At 40.6% G+C, this 17,688-nt stretch overlaps 1 protein-coding gene and 1 long non-coding RNA gene across 5 annotated transcripts in view; one reads left to right on the plus strand and one right to left on the minus strand.

The window, feature by feature from the left end:
* Positions 1-13,012, minus strand: part of LOC102026490 — a 77,286-nt gene extending 64,274 nt beyond the window's left edge. For all 3 annotated transcript variants that reach the window (XR_259060.2, XR_001232378.1, XR_001232383.1), the window contains exon 1: positions 12,932-13,012. This is a non-coding gene — a long non-coding RNA (uncharacterized LOC102026490). The remainder of the gene's footprint in view (positions 1-12,931) is intronic.
* A 52-nt stretch (positions 13,013-13,064) lies between these two features.
* Positions 13,065-17,688, plus strand: part of Mapre2 (microtubule-associated protein, RP/EB family, member 2) — a 158,691-nt gene continuing 154,067 nt past the window's right edge. The window contains exon 1 of one of the 2 annotated variants that reach the window (XM_005372794.2): positions 13,065-13,159. Coding sequence is in view for 1 of the 2 variants with exons in the window: in XM_005372792.2 (XP_005372849.1) it covers positions 14,817-14,840 (24 nt within the window). In the remaining variant the exon portion in view is untranslated. Of the gene's footprint in view, positions 13,160-14,717; positions 14,841-17,688 lie in introns of those variants that run through there. The other variant, XM_005372792.2, reaches the window with a different exon arrangement.

Raw genomic sequence — 17,688 nt, forward strand, 5'->3', positions numbered from 1 at the left:
GCTCATTTCGCATCCTACTTAAACTTATTCTTTGTTTCAGGGTCCGCTTCACATCGAATATTCTTATCCATCAATGACAGGAGTTCAGCGTTATAGCTAGAAAAAAAGAAACAAAAAGACTAGGCCAAGTCATGAGGAATATGCATAATCCAATCTGATATCTCTGAAACATAAGGCTTGGGCCTTATCAGGTAAGAAAAAATAGAAATAAATTCACAACAGGTTTAAAGGTCAAAAAGATTAGTTGAATTCTGTCATCTGGTAAAGCAATTACAAAAAGGAAAATTAGATTTTATGTAAGCAGACTCTGAGGGACATTAATGGACTGTGAATCTACTCTTTGTCCGAGATAGAGGCCTGGCTAAAACAACTAGATAGAGCTCTTATGTTGCCCCATGTCCTTTACAGTTTTTGAAAACAATAAATACCCTATGAGCCAAACAAAATTACCATCAGATATGCAACTTGTCCATCTGAGATCTTGGTGCAGTAACTTCAATTCACTGGGTAGAAATTTTTCCCTTTGTCTTCTTTCCCTTGAGAAAATTTAAAGGAGAATGATGCAAAAATAAGTCAAATATATAGTATTCTTTCACTGAATGTTAGAAAAATATATACATGATTGGCATTAAGAGTACAATAATTAAGGAAATAAAGGATCTGTTAGAAGAATCTTATGATTCCAATTATAAACATGCAAAAATTAGGTGGCTGAGGAATTGTGTAAGACGAAGGAGGGCAGGAAAAGGGGATGAGACAAGGAATTAATATGTGTGATGTACATGGACCAACTCCACACAAGAAATGGAAACATTATGCACTGCAAACACGCACTAATAAAAATAAAAAAGAAGTTGCATAAAAAATAATGGGAAAGCCAGGCACGGTGGTACACTCCTGTAATCCCAGCACTCTGGAGGCTGAGGCAAGAGATCACTGAAGATCTCTTCAAGAATATCTTGGGCTACATACGAGTCCAGAACCGGCTTAAACTATTTAACAAGACTCCATCTCAAAAGAAAAAAGTTGGGGGCTAGGCTATAGCGCCTGTCTAGCAAGCATGACATCCTGAGTTCGATTCCCGGTACCCACAAGAAAATAGAAATTAAGAATGTAGGACCTTGCAAAAGAAAAGATGATTATCAAAGGGGTAGAAGTTATTTCTTTTAAAAAGATGGGATTATAAGCACTGTAAAAAGTTTAGCATAATTGATAGCTATAGATTCTTTATGCTTATAAATATAATTTAATAGAGTCTAACAATAATGCTCCAGAAGGTACCATTTGTTTTGATAATTTAAATGCCTGGAAAATATCAAACATTAAATTTACATCAGCTCCCTAAAATTAATTTTAAATTAAACTAGATATGTACACAGAATAACTTTATTTATAGGTTAAAATTTAAAATTTAGGGAAAGACTAGAGTTTGGAATTGTAACTTTAATAGATCAACTATTAATCTTTAAAAATCTGAACAAGAACAAATACTCTTTTCTATGAACAATAGCTGCTCTCAAAGACAACCAGAAGATTCAACCTCTATTAGTGGGATGTGGTGAGCTCGAGCCCACGTTTACAGCCACTATGATTTTACACCTTCAAGTGGGGCAATCTAACATCCCACAGTTATCCCAAATAACCAGTTATCAATGATTTTTATTTTCAATCCCTTCACCACCATGTCTGGGTTGCAGCTAATCTATGTGCTGTCTGATTCTTTGGAGAATTATTTTCATATTCTGCCAGTGGGGATCACAACAGATATTAAGATGACTCTCAGTTGGATTCTGCAACTGTCTGGTCTGTAGCTGTAACAAGGAGCTAACCATAACCGTAAACCTAACCCTTCTCTATATTTCACCTTCCACAGTTAAAGTAGGCAAGGAGCTTCGTATTTCCATTGCTTCTCCCCAGTCTCCCCCCGACACACATACAATCAGAATAATGTTCTGTATGGTACAGTAACTAATTAGATTTTCACAATTCTATATAGAAAATTACCAATTCTTCTATATAAACAACACTGTTTTATATTGGAATTTAATGTATATGTGGGGATTTTTCATTCATTTTTCACTATTTTATTTTAATTGCTCACCTAATTTTCTTACCTAGTACATGTCCTAGAAGGTTATAGAGTGCTGCTCAGGTACATAAAACAAGACACTGCAGTTTCTTATTTTTCTAGGTAGTACTGAAAAGTAGTAGCTGTATTTGATTTATATGAATAGGTTTCTCAAGAAAATAAATAAAATGCTTAAAATTTTTTAAATGCTGGTTCTGTTCACAGCTATAAATCAGTCAGAAATTGAAATACCTAAATGTTCTACCTAACTCACTGCTACTATTTTACATGAAATGGAAGCAGCAGACAGTTGAGAATTCTTCATTTGTCCCATGGCAAACCTAAATCCAAATCCAAAGCCTGTGGCTACCCAACGCTTCTGGAATCTCAAGACTACTTAGAAATCCTGTGAAAGATTTAGAAGTTCCCTTTTGTGCTTTCAATCCCCTTACCTTGTCCTGCTCTTTAATACTGGGTAGATGAACTCAACTATTTCACAGAGTATAAAGCCTATTCTTCATCTGTTGCCACAAAGCCATTCAGCTAGCATATCTTGTGCACATGCTATGTGCCAGGCAATTTACTAGGAAGAAAACATGCCTGAGAAAAAAGATGCAGTTTTGCCTTCAAGAAATACCTGGCCAGGAAAAGAAGAGGATGTGGGGAAAGAATGATTAAAATATAAGAAACCAAATCAGAAGGATATGGAAGAGTAATTCACAAGACAAAGAGAGCATTCATAAAAACAAGCAGAAGTAAAAGATATAGTTACCTGGAGTTTGTCCTTGAACTCATTCTACTGCCTATCTCCAAATTTATGTTTATTTTTCTGTCTATTATCTAACTGCTGCCTAAGCTAGTTTAGGAAAATACAAGAGAAACATGTGGATCATTGATTACAAAGAAGGAAAAAAATACTATTATTTATAATATGAAATTCCAATCCTGAATTACTATTTTAAATGTTATTATGGATTTTTTTAAGAAAAAACTTTAATCTTCCCTTTCTCACATGAGTGTGGTTAGATAGAATGAGTAGACAAATATAAAGACAAATTTTTTAAAAATCTAAGACAAGAATATACTTTAAACTACTAGCTGATTTTTTTCCTTCTAGCATCCTATACTTCCTGGCATCCCAAGATCCTTTCCTCCTTTTTAAGACTTCTTCCATAAGAAAAAAAGTCCAAAAAACCCTAGTATTTGGGGCTAAATATTGATACATTTAAAAACCACCCCAAACTCAGTGTCCTAAATTAACACTCATGTTATAATCTCTCACTATTTGGTGGGTTGACTGGACTCGGTCGGATGTTGGCTGGGGCACACCTGCTGGGACTCTGCTGGGTTAGAACATCCAAGGTGGCCATGTACGCACCTGGTACTTTGGCAGAGATGGCTGGAAGGCCAGGTTCAGGTTCAACTGGGCACTGACATTTCAGGAATCTCTCAACTTCTCTCTCCCTCCCGCTCTCTTCCTCCATCTCTTTCTTTCTCCCATCAGAAAATACTTACTGACACCCCCTTCATACCAGATATTAATCTAGGTGTCAGCAGTATAGCAGTAACCAAGACAGAAAATCTGCTTTCATGAGTCTACCCTTGAGCAGGGGGAAATATCAATTTTAAATAGTGACAAACACTCTGAAGAAAATTCAACAGATGGTGAAAAAACAATGATAGAGCAGCATTTAGTGAGTGCTTTTGAATGAGTGATAAACAGTCTCTCAAGCAACACCACCCCATAATAAAACAAAATAACAATAAGAAGAGGCTTTAGTGTTAGCAGTTTGCTTAAAATTAACACATTAAGATAATATAATGTAATTCAAAATGAAATGTATATTAACATACAAATCTGTATTACTCAAGGACTAGAGAGTAAAATATGATTGATTTTATTTGCCACTAAAAAAGTTTATCACAGATGCGGATTGATTCTATCACAGCATAACATTAATCATAAAATGATAGGAGCAATTTTTTACATTGTTATTGTTCATACAATTTTGGCATGCTGTAAAAGAATATTATAGCTAACCAACTCTAGTCAAAGAGAAACATCCTAAATCATTTTAAAATTTAAATCAATGAATAAATTATAATAACACTTAAGACCTTAGTTCTTGAGACAGTTCATTGTTGAGTTATTTACAGTAAAATGTGAGCACAAAATAAATAGGCATTTTTAAAATTAGTAAATCTATGGCCTAAGTTCACCAATGATCATTTTTCACGGCAGGAATACATATGTGAACAAAAAGACAGTCATGAATTGATGACCATAACCTTGAACTAGGGTTCAAAAACTCCAAAACTGTATTCCGCCTTTGCTAATGACACAGATCATAACTTCATGCAATAAAACTTCATTTGTCAGCCCTTTCTTTCTAGTCCATTGGAAGTCCCACCTCTACCACTACTCTGCGACAGCAAGCAAGCCTTTTGAATACTAAAGGGACCATAATAGCTTGCCCAACTCACAGAAATGTCAGGGGAATCAAACTGTATAATAAATGTGCAAATGCATTTGAAAGGTCTTTATATATATATATATATATATATATATATATATATAATGCAAGGTGTGATCCTATTATTTTAATAACTACATGTGTAAGAGCTTGAAATACTGATGGTTGTGGAAATTTATTTTGAAGCCATTTGAAACTAAATATACTACAAAACCAGAGTTTTGTAAAATAAAAAGAAAATAGAAATTTTAAGAATCAACTGCTGCTAGGCCATTTCAAGCTTTTCCCCTATATTATGAGAGAAAGTTCTATGAAATGATGACATGTCACAGATTGTATGATACTTGCCAATGTCATGGATTATATTTTCTAAGTATAGAAAAATATTGTCTTAGAGTCAAACATAATAATTACTTGCCAATTATAAAAATAATCCATATTTGTCAAACACCTGGAAAATACTGTGCACTAGCAGAATCATGGTTGCAAGCAACAGAAAAGCTAGGCTAACTAAGAAAGAGCCTGTATAACTGAAAATCCAGAGGAATAACAGAAGTTAGGGGTGATCTAACTCAGGGACCAAAGACTAACACAAGAGCAATTTCTTTCCATCTGTGTGCTCTGCCTTCCATGGCACCAGCCTCCCTGGGGCAAGTTCTTTTCTTGATATCTGTCCCAGGTGTCCTATCTGCACCCCACACTATAGTACAGTTGCTCCCTTGCTTGCATTCCAAGCAAAAATTCACCTGCCCTACCAAGGTCAGCTAAGTCATCTCATCTCACCTGAATTGTAACTAATGGTAAAAAAAGAAATATGTATGTAAAAAGTACATGAACCACATGAAGAAGGTAGTAACAAAAAAAAATCTATTACTAGAATAGGAACAAAGGGAAAAGGAATACTTGAAAGCTGTAATGGTAAATTTTACATGCCAGCTTGACTGGACTATGGGGCCCAGTTTTATGTTCAAGTGTTAGTCCAAGAGTGACCAGGAGAATGTAAACATTATGTACTTCAAATATGTACTAATAAAAAAACATTTTCCTTACTAATGTAAAAAACTGAAAAGTATAAAAAGAGAATGCTAACCTCCTATAACCCAGGAACATTGCCATTTAAAATTTTTTCTTCAACTTTATTGATCTACTTAATTACATTTCCATGCACAGAAACTAAGAAATTTCTTTTACTCAAATGGCATCATATTGGACATATAAGATTCAAAACCTGAATACTATTTTTGCCCCTTGCTATATTAAAATGATCATTTTTGCATGCCCTGAAGTATTTAAATATGATTTTAGTAGTTATCAAATAATCCGTCATACAATTGCAATCTGTTTGACTGTTTAACTATTTTTAAGAATTTCAATAATTTCTCTTTTTTAAGTACACAGCATGCTCTCCTGATCTGGAAAGCCAACTAAGCGTTGCTTCTGGAATCTGAAGTTTCTAAAGGTCAGAATCAAAAGTGCTACACTTGGTTCCACTTCATGCAAAGTACAGTTCATTATGAATAAAGAGTGTGCTGCCAACTCAGCCCTTTACCAGAGTCAGTCTAATCTGGCAACAAAAGAGAATCACTCAGCTATGAAGATCTGTACCTGCCAAAAGATCTTTGTGGCAGTGATTTGGACCTCTGATCCCTGCTTCTCTATTGTCACCATTATAATGACCACGCTTTTGTTTTCCAGTAACAGAGCCATGTTTGTGATGTTTGAATCTTGTTTTTTATTATTTCACGTTACAGGATGCTCAGAAGAAAGAAAATCAACAAAGAAAATAAAAAGGAGAGGAGTCGTACACGGACCTGCAGGCAATCTCAATAGGGACATATTTCACATTCTATATTTACTCCTTTGTACCCCCAATTATGAGATGAAACTCAGTGCGCACTCATGAGAGAACAGAATGGGTGTTCTTGGAGAACAAAGAAACACACAGAGGAACGGCAAACCACCTTCGTGTTTCCCCAAAGCTCAGTGGCCTTGGGAAGTGCTGTGCCCAACTCTCCCTCCCCTGCAGGTTTATTCTCTATCCATTATCCTCCTCTGAGGAAGCCCTGAGCCAAATCCCCAGGGCCAGCATGCTGCAGCAGCTGGATTTCTCTGGGACAGTTAAGTGGCATTTTTCCTAAGTGCTCTTCTCAGATTTAGATGGGGAGGAGGATCGTTCTGTGAAATGGTGATAATAAGGGCAAGAATCAATTTGTAGCTAAACTTAAATGCTATTTTATCAATGCTTTGAAATGTAGTATATGATTTGCCTTCACTGGTACAGATCACAATTTTCTTTAAGAAACTGATTTCAAGGTCTCACATTCTATTATGTTCAGAGATGTTTTACTTTTCCTTTTTATTTTATGTGTTTGCCATATTCTAAAGTACTAACCTATGGATGTGGGGTCTGCTATGGGAGGTTAATTTTAAATCCACAAATTGTTTAGAGACTCACATAAGTTGCATTTGTGGTTTTAGGCATGTCTGTTAGCTAAAAGAATACTGAAAAGGCTTTCTTCCCACATACAGAAACAGTAAAACTTCTTGGACATGTGAAAGTTACTATATAATTTGTTTGTTTGTTTGTTTTTTAAGACAGAGTCTCGCTATATAGTTCAGGTTAGTCTTGAACTCACTGTGTAGCCCAAGCTGCCTCAAACTCACAGCAATCCTCCTGCCTCAGCCTCCCAAATGCTGGGATTACACATGTGCACCACCAGGCCTAGCCTGAAAATTATTACTTTACAATAAACACATATCACTGATTTTCTTTAATATTGGAGTTGCTAGATTACAGAAAAATAGCACAATATAATAAAGAAAATTTGGGTTGAAAAAGCATAGTAAAATAATTCAAACCAAGAAATATCTTCTGAATCTCCTCCCACACACACATTCTTTGGTAATCTCTCCTCTCTATCACTATCACTACTGTTTGAGGCCAGGTCCTATCAGTTTCTCTTTGGATTGCCACATTTTCCCTGGCTTCTCTGCTCTTAGCTTTCATGCCATACTGTTGCTGAAGTCGTCGTCTTAAAAACAAGCCACATCACAGACACCCTTTCTCTAATACCTTTTCAATGTCCTTCCCTCTATACATACTTGTAAATAACACATTGCTCACCTCACACACATATTCATTTGTAAATAACATAGTTAATATATTAATATACAATATATTATTATATTTTATATAACATAGATTTAAAATTTTAAAGCATGAGATAAAATTGAAATAAAAACTTAATAGTCTACTTATTAATTGTAGACAAAATGTTTCGCTATCACTGAAATATTTTGTAGTGGGAGTGGTATGGTTAAACACACTTCATAATTTTGGACACTTTTACTGCAATAAGGATACTTAAAAATCTGATTGTGAGTGGAGTTTATTTTGATGGGTTCCCGAGCTACTGACAACATCCTAGAGAATCTCAAATAGTCCTTTGTTTTGGTTTGGTTTTTTTGTACCAGGAATCGAACTCACGACCTTGCACTTGCCAAGCAGGCGCTGTGCCGCTGAGCTACAACCCCAACCCAGCAACCTCAAATAGAAGTGGGAGGAGCACATCATTGGATTTGAAATTGTGATTACTCATTTTTCAAATCCATTCACCAATTTTTCAAGGTCTTTTGTGATCACCCACTAATGCTTACATATTTATGTTATCTGCAATCTTTTAAATGATTTATCCACTTTGTGAGGCTTAGTTTACTCAAAGATGTATAATACATAAATTCACTTAAGCAAGTATACATAAACTATTGATACATTGCAGTTTGTTTGCTTTAAGAATGAATAAGAAAGTTGATGACATTCTCTCAATGTTGTGCCTGCAAATGTTCCCTGGGAACTCCTTGCACTTGATAAATGCCCGGTGTGGGTGATATACAGACCAAGTGAGGGCACCAGTGTCAATCCGCAAGCTACTTACTAGTGAAGCTTAAATCCAATTAACAGATTAATTAAACCTGCAGCCTTCAAAATGTACTGTGATACCATATACTTATTTCTTTAATATAACATTTCTTTATATATATAATCTTACTTCTTTACATATGAATTTATTTTCAGAGTGATATAAAATCATAAACATTTGTTTCACATATTGGCTTGGCATGAGCCAAGGAAACATTTTGCTCTTTTAAAGTACATTAAACAAAGCCTATCATAAGTACACCAATACATATTATACAATAAGCATATTTCTACTCTTCCACTCTATGTTACTTTCTGAAGGCAGAAGCTTTTGCTAATGGTCATAGATAGAAATTGGGACTTGGGTGAACCAAGTTCTCTTCTAAATTTCATCTATAAATTGATGGATGGTAATTTTTACCTAATATTTGCTCCTAAGAACCTATACATGGCTTGAAGGTGGAAATATTTTTTATTGTAATACTTACTCCATGAATAGACGCTAGAGTCATCACAAGGCAGTGATCCTTGTGAGCTGTCAGCTTATGCCACCTTGACTAACCATCTTAATAAATGCTATCAGGTCTCAGTAATGAACTCTTCCATCTCAGTCTTAACACAGCATTCCTAATGTGTGTTTACGTGGTTCACTGCAGTATAGCCCTGGAGATTATGGTTTATACTTAAAGCAGTATTGTACTTTAGCAAGGACTGTGAGGTAAAAATTAGACAAAATGAAAGGGATTTAAGCAAACATTTTACAACATGAACTGTTAAAATCTGCCTCTCGTCTTTAGTTGTGTTAGATATTTGTGGAAATGTGTAATTGGAGCTCTCGGAATGTTAGCTTTCAGTAAATGATCATGTTATCCAAAAATATTTGGGAACACTTTTATAAAGAGGCAAATGTTTTCAAAGTGAAGTAGATGTCACTGATGGCAGAGGCAGACACAACGGAAAACCATTGAGATCAAGAACACTGCCCAGCCACCTATTATCATCTGCATAGAATTTTAGAGTTTACAGCATTTATCAGTGCTTTCTCTTCTATATATAGGAAGTATTGGGCAATTTATATAATAAGACTAGTTGACATAATCTCAGCCCTTCAGAAAAAGCCTACAAACTATGTTAAAAATCACAATTTTATTTTTCATATATTGCTAGCAACATTTTTTCTTCTTGTTTGAAGACTGATTTTTTTAATCACAAAGCTATTTCAACATTCCCATGAACCCAGCAAGAAAACTCTTCATCAAAGGCATAATTCAGACAATCACTGGAAAAACATGAGTCATTTGATCACAAGATCTTGAAGATCTTATTCTTCATATACATGTATCCACACCTCACATAGAGAATAAGCATCAATATCATCAAACCTGGAATATTTTCTTGTGTTGGAGCCTTACATAATGGTTGGTGTGTTCACCAGGGAATAACTAAGCTGCAAGATTTCTCCTCTAAGTACTTGATTGAACCCAGAGTCTCCACACTGAGCTACATCTCCAACCCTTTTGTATTTTTTGCATAGGATCTTGCTAAGTCCAATAGCTGCCTAGGCTGGGCTCAAACTTGTAATCTTCCTGCCTCAGCCTCCACTAGCTACAGGATCTTTTCTGACTGCTATGCCACAGAAGAATGTGGATTAACTGATCTTGTGTAAATCACAAAATGATGCTGACAGGTAAAAAGAAAGACCTTTTCACATTTTAAAAATAATACCATATAGTAAAAACAACATTAATGCCTCCCAAAGACTCCACACATACCTGGGTACTTTCTTTGAACTGGTGATCTGTGCTTGCCCCACACTAGACTATTTTCAGTTTAACTTATTTATACCAAAGGTTATCCAGCTTTTTGAATTTTTGTGTGAAATTCTTATGTCACCTAGAAAAATTCAAGTAATAAGCATATGAAGAGAAGAAATTTTATTTTGCTCCATTGTTATGGGCGTTCCAAAAAGATAACAGCAGGTATTTAAGGGCTAATTTTGTCTTTAACCCTCTACATCGAACTGATCTCCGTGTGAAGACATTACTCATGTTTGCCAAGATCTCCCCTTTCTTGTTCCTATGATTCTTTTGCCTGATGAAATGTGAGAAGTGACCTGTGTCACTTGTGGGTGAAAACAGTCCAGTTTCTGGGAGCATTTTCCCATGGTCTCTTCCCCATTTCCTATATTCTCTACCACGGTCCTCATGGAGAAATCACAGGAATAAAGCAGGCTGCAATAAGGAGTCACCATGACAGCTCTCTGGGAGATTGTGCATGAGCAAGAGATTAACTTTTGGTACCAACCAACTGAGATTACGGCAGCATTTGTTACAGCAGCAAGATCTAGTCTATCACATAGTCTCTCACTAGCTCTACTCCCACTGATCACCATTTATGCGGTAGTCCGCAGCTACATATGGGGCTCTTACATCAATAAATTGTGTTCATGTATAAATCAACTGGTCATTGACTCAAAGAAATACCTCAAGAAAGTAGCTGGGATAAATCACAGTGTGTGTCCCATGCCCGTGCCAGGACCCTGGGTTATCCCAGAGAGCTTTTCGATGCAGACTGTCATACTGTTTTATTACCAAGGAGGTATCTGTTTCACAGCGGGGACACACTCGAGGTTAATGAGGAATTTAGTGGAAATACATGTCAAGCAACTGGAAATACAGAAATAGGACTTGGGAACAGGTTAGGAATGTGGGCATGAGTTCAGAAGTAATCTCCACACACTTAAAGTGGAACATAAAATATGAATAAAATTTCGAGGCAAACGGAAGCGGGGAGAAGCCAAGAAATAAGTCTCAGGAAAACACCTAGATTTGGGGGGGAGAGAGAGAGAGAGAGAGAGGAGCAAAGGAGAGGAAGAGATAGGAACTATGATGACAACAGCCATTCATTTTGAGAGCTAAGAATATCATATCTTCATTAATAAATTCATTTAAATTTAAATTTCAAGGTTTTTAATGAGGATAAAAAATGTACTACTCCTTAACAATCCATTTACTCTCCTCAATATTAAAATAGATCACCCGTCTGACAGGCAGCTGGACATTATCTATAATAAAAAGCAAAATGATTTTTAGTTTAATGTCTCAGAACTAATCGATCAGGTTTTAAAGCAGAAACAAGAACTTTGTGAACATGTACGATTTGCTCAGCAGTATATCCATTTACTCAGCAAACACCCTACCCGACTGGCACATCTGGCAGGCTACAGGGGCGCAGTCACGCTTCCTGGGCTGGGCACCTCACTCTGTGCCATTCCACACACTGCTCCCCTTGCAGGCACCCTGGGTTTTGTGCCAGCTTGGTATCAGTCGCGTCCCCATTTTACAGCTTGTTAGGCTTCGATGTGAAGAAACTTGCCTAAGGTCACACAGCTAGCAAGAGGTACAGTCAGGACTCAAAAACAGGCTGGGCAGCGCCAGACTGACTAATACTCTAAGCCTTGCTGCTGAACGTGTGGTCCTCAAGGTAGCAGCGCGGAGATGACCTGGGAGTTCGCTAGAAAGGCAGGCTCTCAGGCCCAACCCCAAGCCCACCATCAGAAGTTTGTTTATGCAGTACTGACTGAACCCAGGGCTTTGGCACTGAGCTCCATCCCCAGCCTTTTTTTTTTTTTTTTTTTTTTTTTTTAATAGAGTCTTGCTAAGTCTCTAAATTGCCCAGGCTGAGCTTGAATTCTCAGTCTTCCTGCTTCAGCCTCCCAGAGTTCTGAACTTACAGGATTGTGCTACCAGGCCCAGCTAAAGTTTGGTCTTAGCAAGATCCCTAAGGGGATCTTCTGTATATTAAAGTTCAGGAAGCGCTGCACAACCAAGACTCAGCTGTAATGAATATTAAGAGAGATGCGACCTTCCCCGTGAGTAATAACTTGGAGAAAAAAACGTATTTTTGCGCTGTCCAAGGGTTAAGGGAAGTATTCGACCATTCGCGAGTGTTGTGATTGGCAAAGGTCTAGACCAAAGAAGCGGATACTGAGCTGGGACTTGAAGCCAGAACATTCTCTCAATTCATTTCATTAAAAATAGGTGCTGTTCCAAATGGCAAGCGCCCACATCAATAATCTTCCGGAGTCAGAGTCTGCAGCCTGGATACCGGCATCATCCGGTAGAACTGAAACCCCCATACAGCGTACAGTCGCGTTACGGAGCTTAGAATGGCTTCGTTTAATTAATAAGTAATTATTAATTAATGGTAAAACTGGTTTGGCCCTCTGCATCAGTCACGCCCCGGGGGTGAGTGCAAACTGTTGGGGTGAAAAGCAGCTCCGCAACACGTTGGGAGCCAGAGGCAAGGACTTCACGGGGGCGCGGCGCCGCCTTCTCCAGCCCCGCGCCCCTCCTCCCGCTCGGGTGGAGCCCGCGGGTCGGGTGCGTTCCAGCGGCCGCAGCTTTTTTCTCTCCTGCACCACTTCAGTGCGTCTTCCTACCGCCCAAACCAAAGTCCTCCCGCAGTTACCTGGGGCCGGCGCGTCTCGCCGCCCGCTTGCCCCGCGGGGGTCTTCTCGCACCAGCACCCCCGGGAGGGGGCGGCGCTGGCCGGGTCTGGAGCGGACTCCCGGAGGCGCGGCGGGGGCGGGCGGCGCGTCACGGGCGGCGGCGGGGGCGGAGCGCGGCGGGCCGAGTGGGTGGGGAAAACAAAGCCCCCAGCTGTCAGCAGAGGCCGGAGGCGACCGCGCCGGAGCAGGTGAGTCAAGTGCATTTAAAGTGGTACCGCCCCGGCGCACCCCAACGCCCTTTGCCCTGGCGCAGTCCCTCCCAGGCCGGGCGCCGCCCGCGCCTCCTCCCGCCACCCCGCCGGGGTCTGCAGCCTGTGGGTCGCGGAGTAGCGGAGCGGGGGGGTCCCCGAGCCCAGCAAGAAGTTGTGCGCGCACGACGCCGTGGCACCCTAGGTGTGCACCCGCCGCACTCCGGCGGGCCTCACTTTCCTACGGGGGCCCCCAGCGTCGCAGACCCCAAGAAAGGGGAAGGAGTCGGGCTGCCACGCTGGCAGAAGCAAAGTGCCCTGGCTGAGGGGTGAGGGCTGGGGCCGGGCAGGGTAGGGGGTGTGGGCGTCGGGGACTGAGGGGCCTTGCAGGTGCGCGCCGGGAGCGCGTGGCCCTCCAGGCCAGAGAGTTCGGGCGCTGGTAGGAGCTTGGCGCACTGGGGCAGACCAGGAAATGCAGCGCGTGAGAGCGACCCTTGCACCGAGAACCGGCTGCCTACCCAGGGCTGCCCGTTGGGCGGACACGACTCCTATAACCCCACTCCAGCCTCGTTCCTGGCGCCCGGACTCAGAGCCCCGGCGGGGTCGAAGGGGGTCGGTTAATGTTCTGCGCCCAAGTGGTGCTGCCGTGGGGCGCACCCTGAGCGCCGGGCGAAAGCTGCTCAGACTCCCCTCTGCTTCGATGGGAAATTCTTCGGTCTAAGTTTACCAGGACTACGCGGAAGCCAGGAGCTCCACAAAGGACCAAGAAGGAGAGGTTGATGCAAAAAAGACCCCTTTCTCTTAACTCGGGACGTGAGCTCGCGCCGAGCTTTAGGCCCCAGAAGGGTGAGCCACTGGGTCACCCCGCGTCTCTTTGCCCGTCCAGCACCGAGGGCAGAGCTGTAACCTCGGAGGAAGGGGCGCTGCGGCCGTTTGATCAGGCGGAGCCTTTGTCTTAACCTCCAGTCCCCTTCTGCTAGTCCTCTCCTAGCCAGTGGCGCGTGGAGTAATTAATATTCCGAACATTAGTGGTGCCTTCACCTCCGCACCTGCCACTGCTGCCGTCTTCTACCCGTGGGTCGCTTCACTTTCTTTTTCTTTTTTTCTTTTTTTTTTTTTTTTTTTTTTTTTTTTTTTTTTTTTTTTTTTTTTTTTTTTTTTTTTGTCTTTTTGAGACAGGGTCTCACTATGCAGTTCAGGCTGGCCTTGAGCTTACTTTGTAGCCCAGACTGGTCTCGAACTCGCAACGATCCTCCTGTCTCAGCCTCCCCAGTGCTGGGATTACAGGTGTGTGCCACCACGCCTGGCTTTTTGGGTCGCTTCACTTTCTCGCGTTCAATTTTCCTACCCCTCCCAAAAAAAGAAAGAAAAAAGTGGGCCACGCCCACGAGATAAGAGGTTATTAAGAGCTCAGCAGGGCTGGCCACGTAAAATCAAGGGTTAAGTGTTCAAACCTGCGCCCGCCCGCGCTCTGTGGTGGAAGAACTTTCTCAATTAGCATAGTATCTGCCCTGCGGCCGCGCTGCAAGGCGGAGGTGCGGTCTCAGGTCTCAGCCGCGGTGACTTGCAGAACTGTCCCGATTGAGGTCCGAACTGCTCCTGCTTCTAATCAGAGAGGACTCGCGGTTTACAACTTTGCTGAACAGGACACTGTGGGATGAAACAGAACAGAGATCAAAAGGTAACCAGAATAGCAACATTTGATGCGTTTCTCTTAAACACCAGCGGGGGTGGGGGTCCTTGCCTAGACAGCGTACTTCCTAGAAACGTCTTCCTTGGCTTGCTTCACAGTCGTTGTCTGGCAAACTAAGACATCGCTTAGGGGCCTTGCGTCGGAAGACCTCTAAGGTAGGCGGCTTCCCAGCCCACCATGTGCACTTTAGGTGTGTCTAATTGCTAACGTTTTCTTGCACAGCAAAAGCGATGCCTCGCCAAAGCACTGGTTTCTAGACTTTGCTGCAAATGAAAATCACCTGGGAAGATTTGACAAACTCATCTACATCACATCCCAAACATTTAAATCCGATTGGTGATGAGAATTAAGCTCTGCTGTTTGGAAAGGAAAAATCAGAAACAAACATTCCAAGTGATTCCAATGTGTAACACAATTGGGGAACCACTGTTGCAAAAGAAAAGTTCAGTGACCACATAAGCAGGCGTTGCAAGACAAGATGCCAGGTTAACTGCATGAGTGGGTGAGAGAAAAGACACTGAAACTGGGCTGCTGGTGACTAAAGTTCTGAGGGAGGGGACTGTCAGCTGACAGCTTGGCTGGCTGACAGCGACACCTACTTACACATCGCTTTCCCCTTCCCTGAGTTAGAGTGTAGTTGTTGGAAGGATCAAAGTTGATGGTCAGTGCCTGGTTTCTGCCGCGTTGTTAAGGGAGACAAACTTTCCTTCCTGTGATGACAGAGTGTGGCAGGCAGCAGGGAAACCCAACGAAGCAAATTTGGAGCAGCTTGGTGAGTCAGCAGGCTGCACTCCAAAGCAAGCTCGGGGAATAGGAAGTAATTACAACGAGTAGCTTATTGACACGCAGGCACTTGGTCCTTGGAAAGCAGATTTTAATATCTGATCAGGATGTTTGCTCCTAAGAGCAGCCCCCTTTTCCAACCCCTTATTCTACCTGCTTCCAGTGAGGCTCTCTGCTGTCAGAAGGAAGACTCAAGCCAACTAGACATCTTGTAGTTTCCTTGATGGAAAGTACATAAAAAGCGGATGGGAAGGTGGAAACTGACTTGGGTTATTTCAGATGTGTGAAGTAGGTAGAATTTCAGTGCATATATTTTGAATACAAAAAAAAACGCAAATACTCTTTGATCATGCATTCAAGGATGAATTTAAAAAACTATTTAAATAGGAATGGCTGTACCTAATATTTTATATAAAGTTTTGCTGGCTAGTGATCAAAGCTTGTTGCTTTAGAAAAAAAAAGGCAGCCCCAAAAGATAACTCTGAGTTCTTTAACGATGCACAAGGTGTATTAAACTTACTCCTCCTATTCTTGTTGCTGTTTTAGTTTCTATACCTCTTCCTCTTTTCGGGTTACTCTTTACAGCACTGTGGTTGTCTCTTCAGCTTCACTTTCTTTTTTTTTTTTTTTTTTTTTTTTTTCCTCCGGTACCGGGAACCGAACTCACGACCTTGCACTTGCCAGGCAGGCGCTTTTGCCACTGAGCTAAATCCCCAGCCCCCAGCTTCACTTTCTTTAAGGGGGACAACGGTGCCTGGCATGTAACAAGGGCTCAGTGTTGCCTGCTGTTGAACTTCACTGGAACCTGTCTTGTGGCACCTACGTCCCCGGCTTGGAATGCTGTTATCCCTACCAGCCTTTGTGTCTATAGCTCCAGAGCACAGTGCACGAGACCCTTTGTGTTATAAATGCTGCTTGTTTGTACTGGAGATTACCAGAAGGTAGAGGGAACGTTGGAAAACAAAACCTCCTAAATACATTCAGTTGTATTATTTTCCAATACAGACATTCTGGATGTATAGAAGCCAGAAATTGCTTACCATTCTTAAATGCTATAAAGTGATAGTTAATCTATTCAATTACACTTTTTTTTTCACAAAGACACTTAGTATTTCAGCATACTAATAATCACTGTAACATTTAACCATGCTGTCATGGATCCACTGAGCAAAAGTTTACTCCGTGACCATTACTGTGGAAAAAAATTCCCTTATGGAGTTAATATTCAGCTAAGGAGTTAATAGTCATTAAGCTAGGAGTTACCTCAGAACACACCACTTTTATTGTCACCTACCCACTATCATTAAAATAAGACAAGTAGGGCTAAAGGTGTAGTTCAGTGGCAGAGTGCTAGCCTAAGAAGAGCAAGGGCCTGGGTTCAATTCCCAGCATGACAAAAAGTACCTAAGTATGCTTTAAATACATTTCAATAGCCGGCATATTTAAGAGTGGAAGTTGAATGTTTTCTTTGATAGATGCCATAGAAAATTGATGCCACTAAGAATTTCCAAAGGCCAAAATGTCAGTGTATCTAGTCTTACTTTTCTGTAGATTAGAAAAGGAGCTAGGGATCTAGCGGTGCACTTTTGAAATTTTGATTGGGAGATAGTGTAAGATATTGAAGGGCAGAAATGTAATCTAGAAAACAGGACTAACAGGATTAATCCATATGAGTCACAAACTTTATCAGGGCTTAGTATGTATCTAACTCGGTAATATTTACAAAAAGGGGTAGGGTAGAAACAGCGTAATCTCATTTTAGAAGCTCTGGAGTTTTTGAGTCACTCAACATTATTCCTTGAATTTATACTCTTTTGGTCTTATTAACATATGGGGAACTAAACATAAGTGGATAAATCCAGGCAGTGAAGTAAGCCTCCAAAGTGGCAATAACACAGCTAGAACACTGGGTTATTGACTCCTATCTCATATTTGTTACATCATGTAAGTTGGATGTAGTCTTTCTAGAGGTTTTGAGTAGGCAAGATCTGTTCTCCTTACGTCCTCCCTCCTTAAAATAAGAGAAACTCTTCATGTCTGTCATGCTGTCGCA

The sequence above is a fragment of the Chinchilla lanigera genome, unplaced genomic scaffold (genome assembly GCF_000276665.1).
Source record: "Chinchilla lanigera isolate Chin_1 unplaced genomic scaffold, ChiLan1.0 scaffold00001, whole genome shotgun sequence".
NCBI classification, from domain to species: Eukaryota; Metazoa; Chordata; class Mammalia; order Rodentia; family Chinchillidae; genus Chinchilla; species Chinchilla lanigera.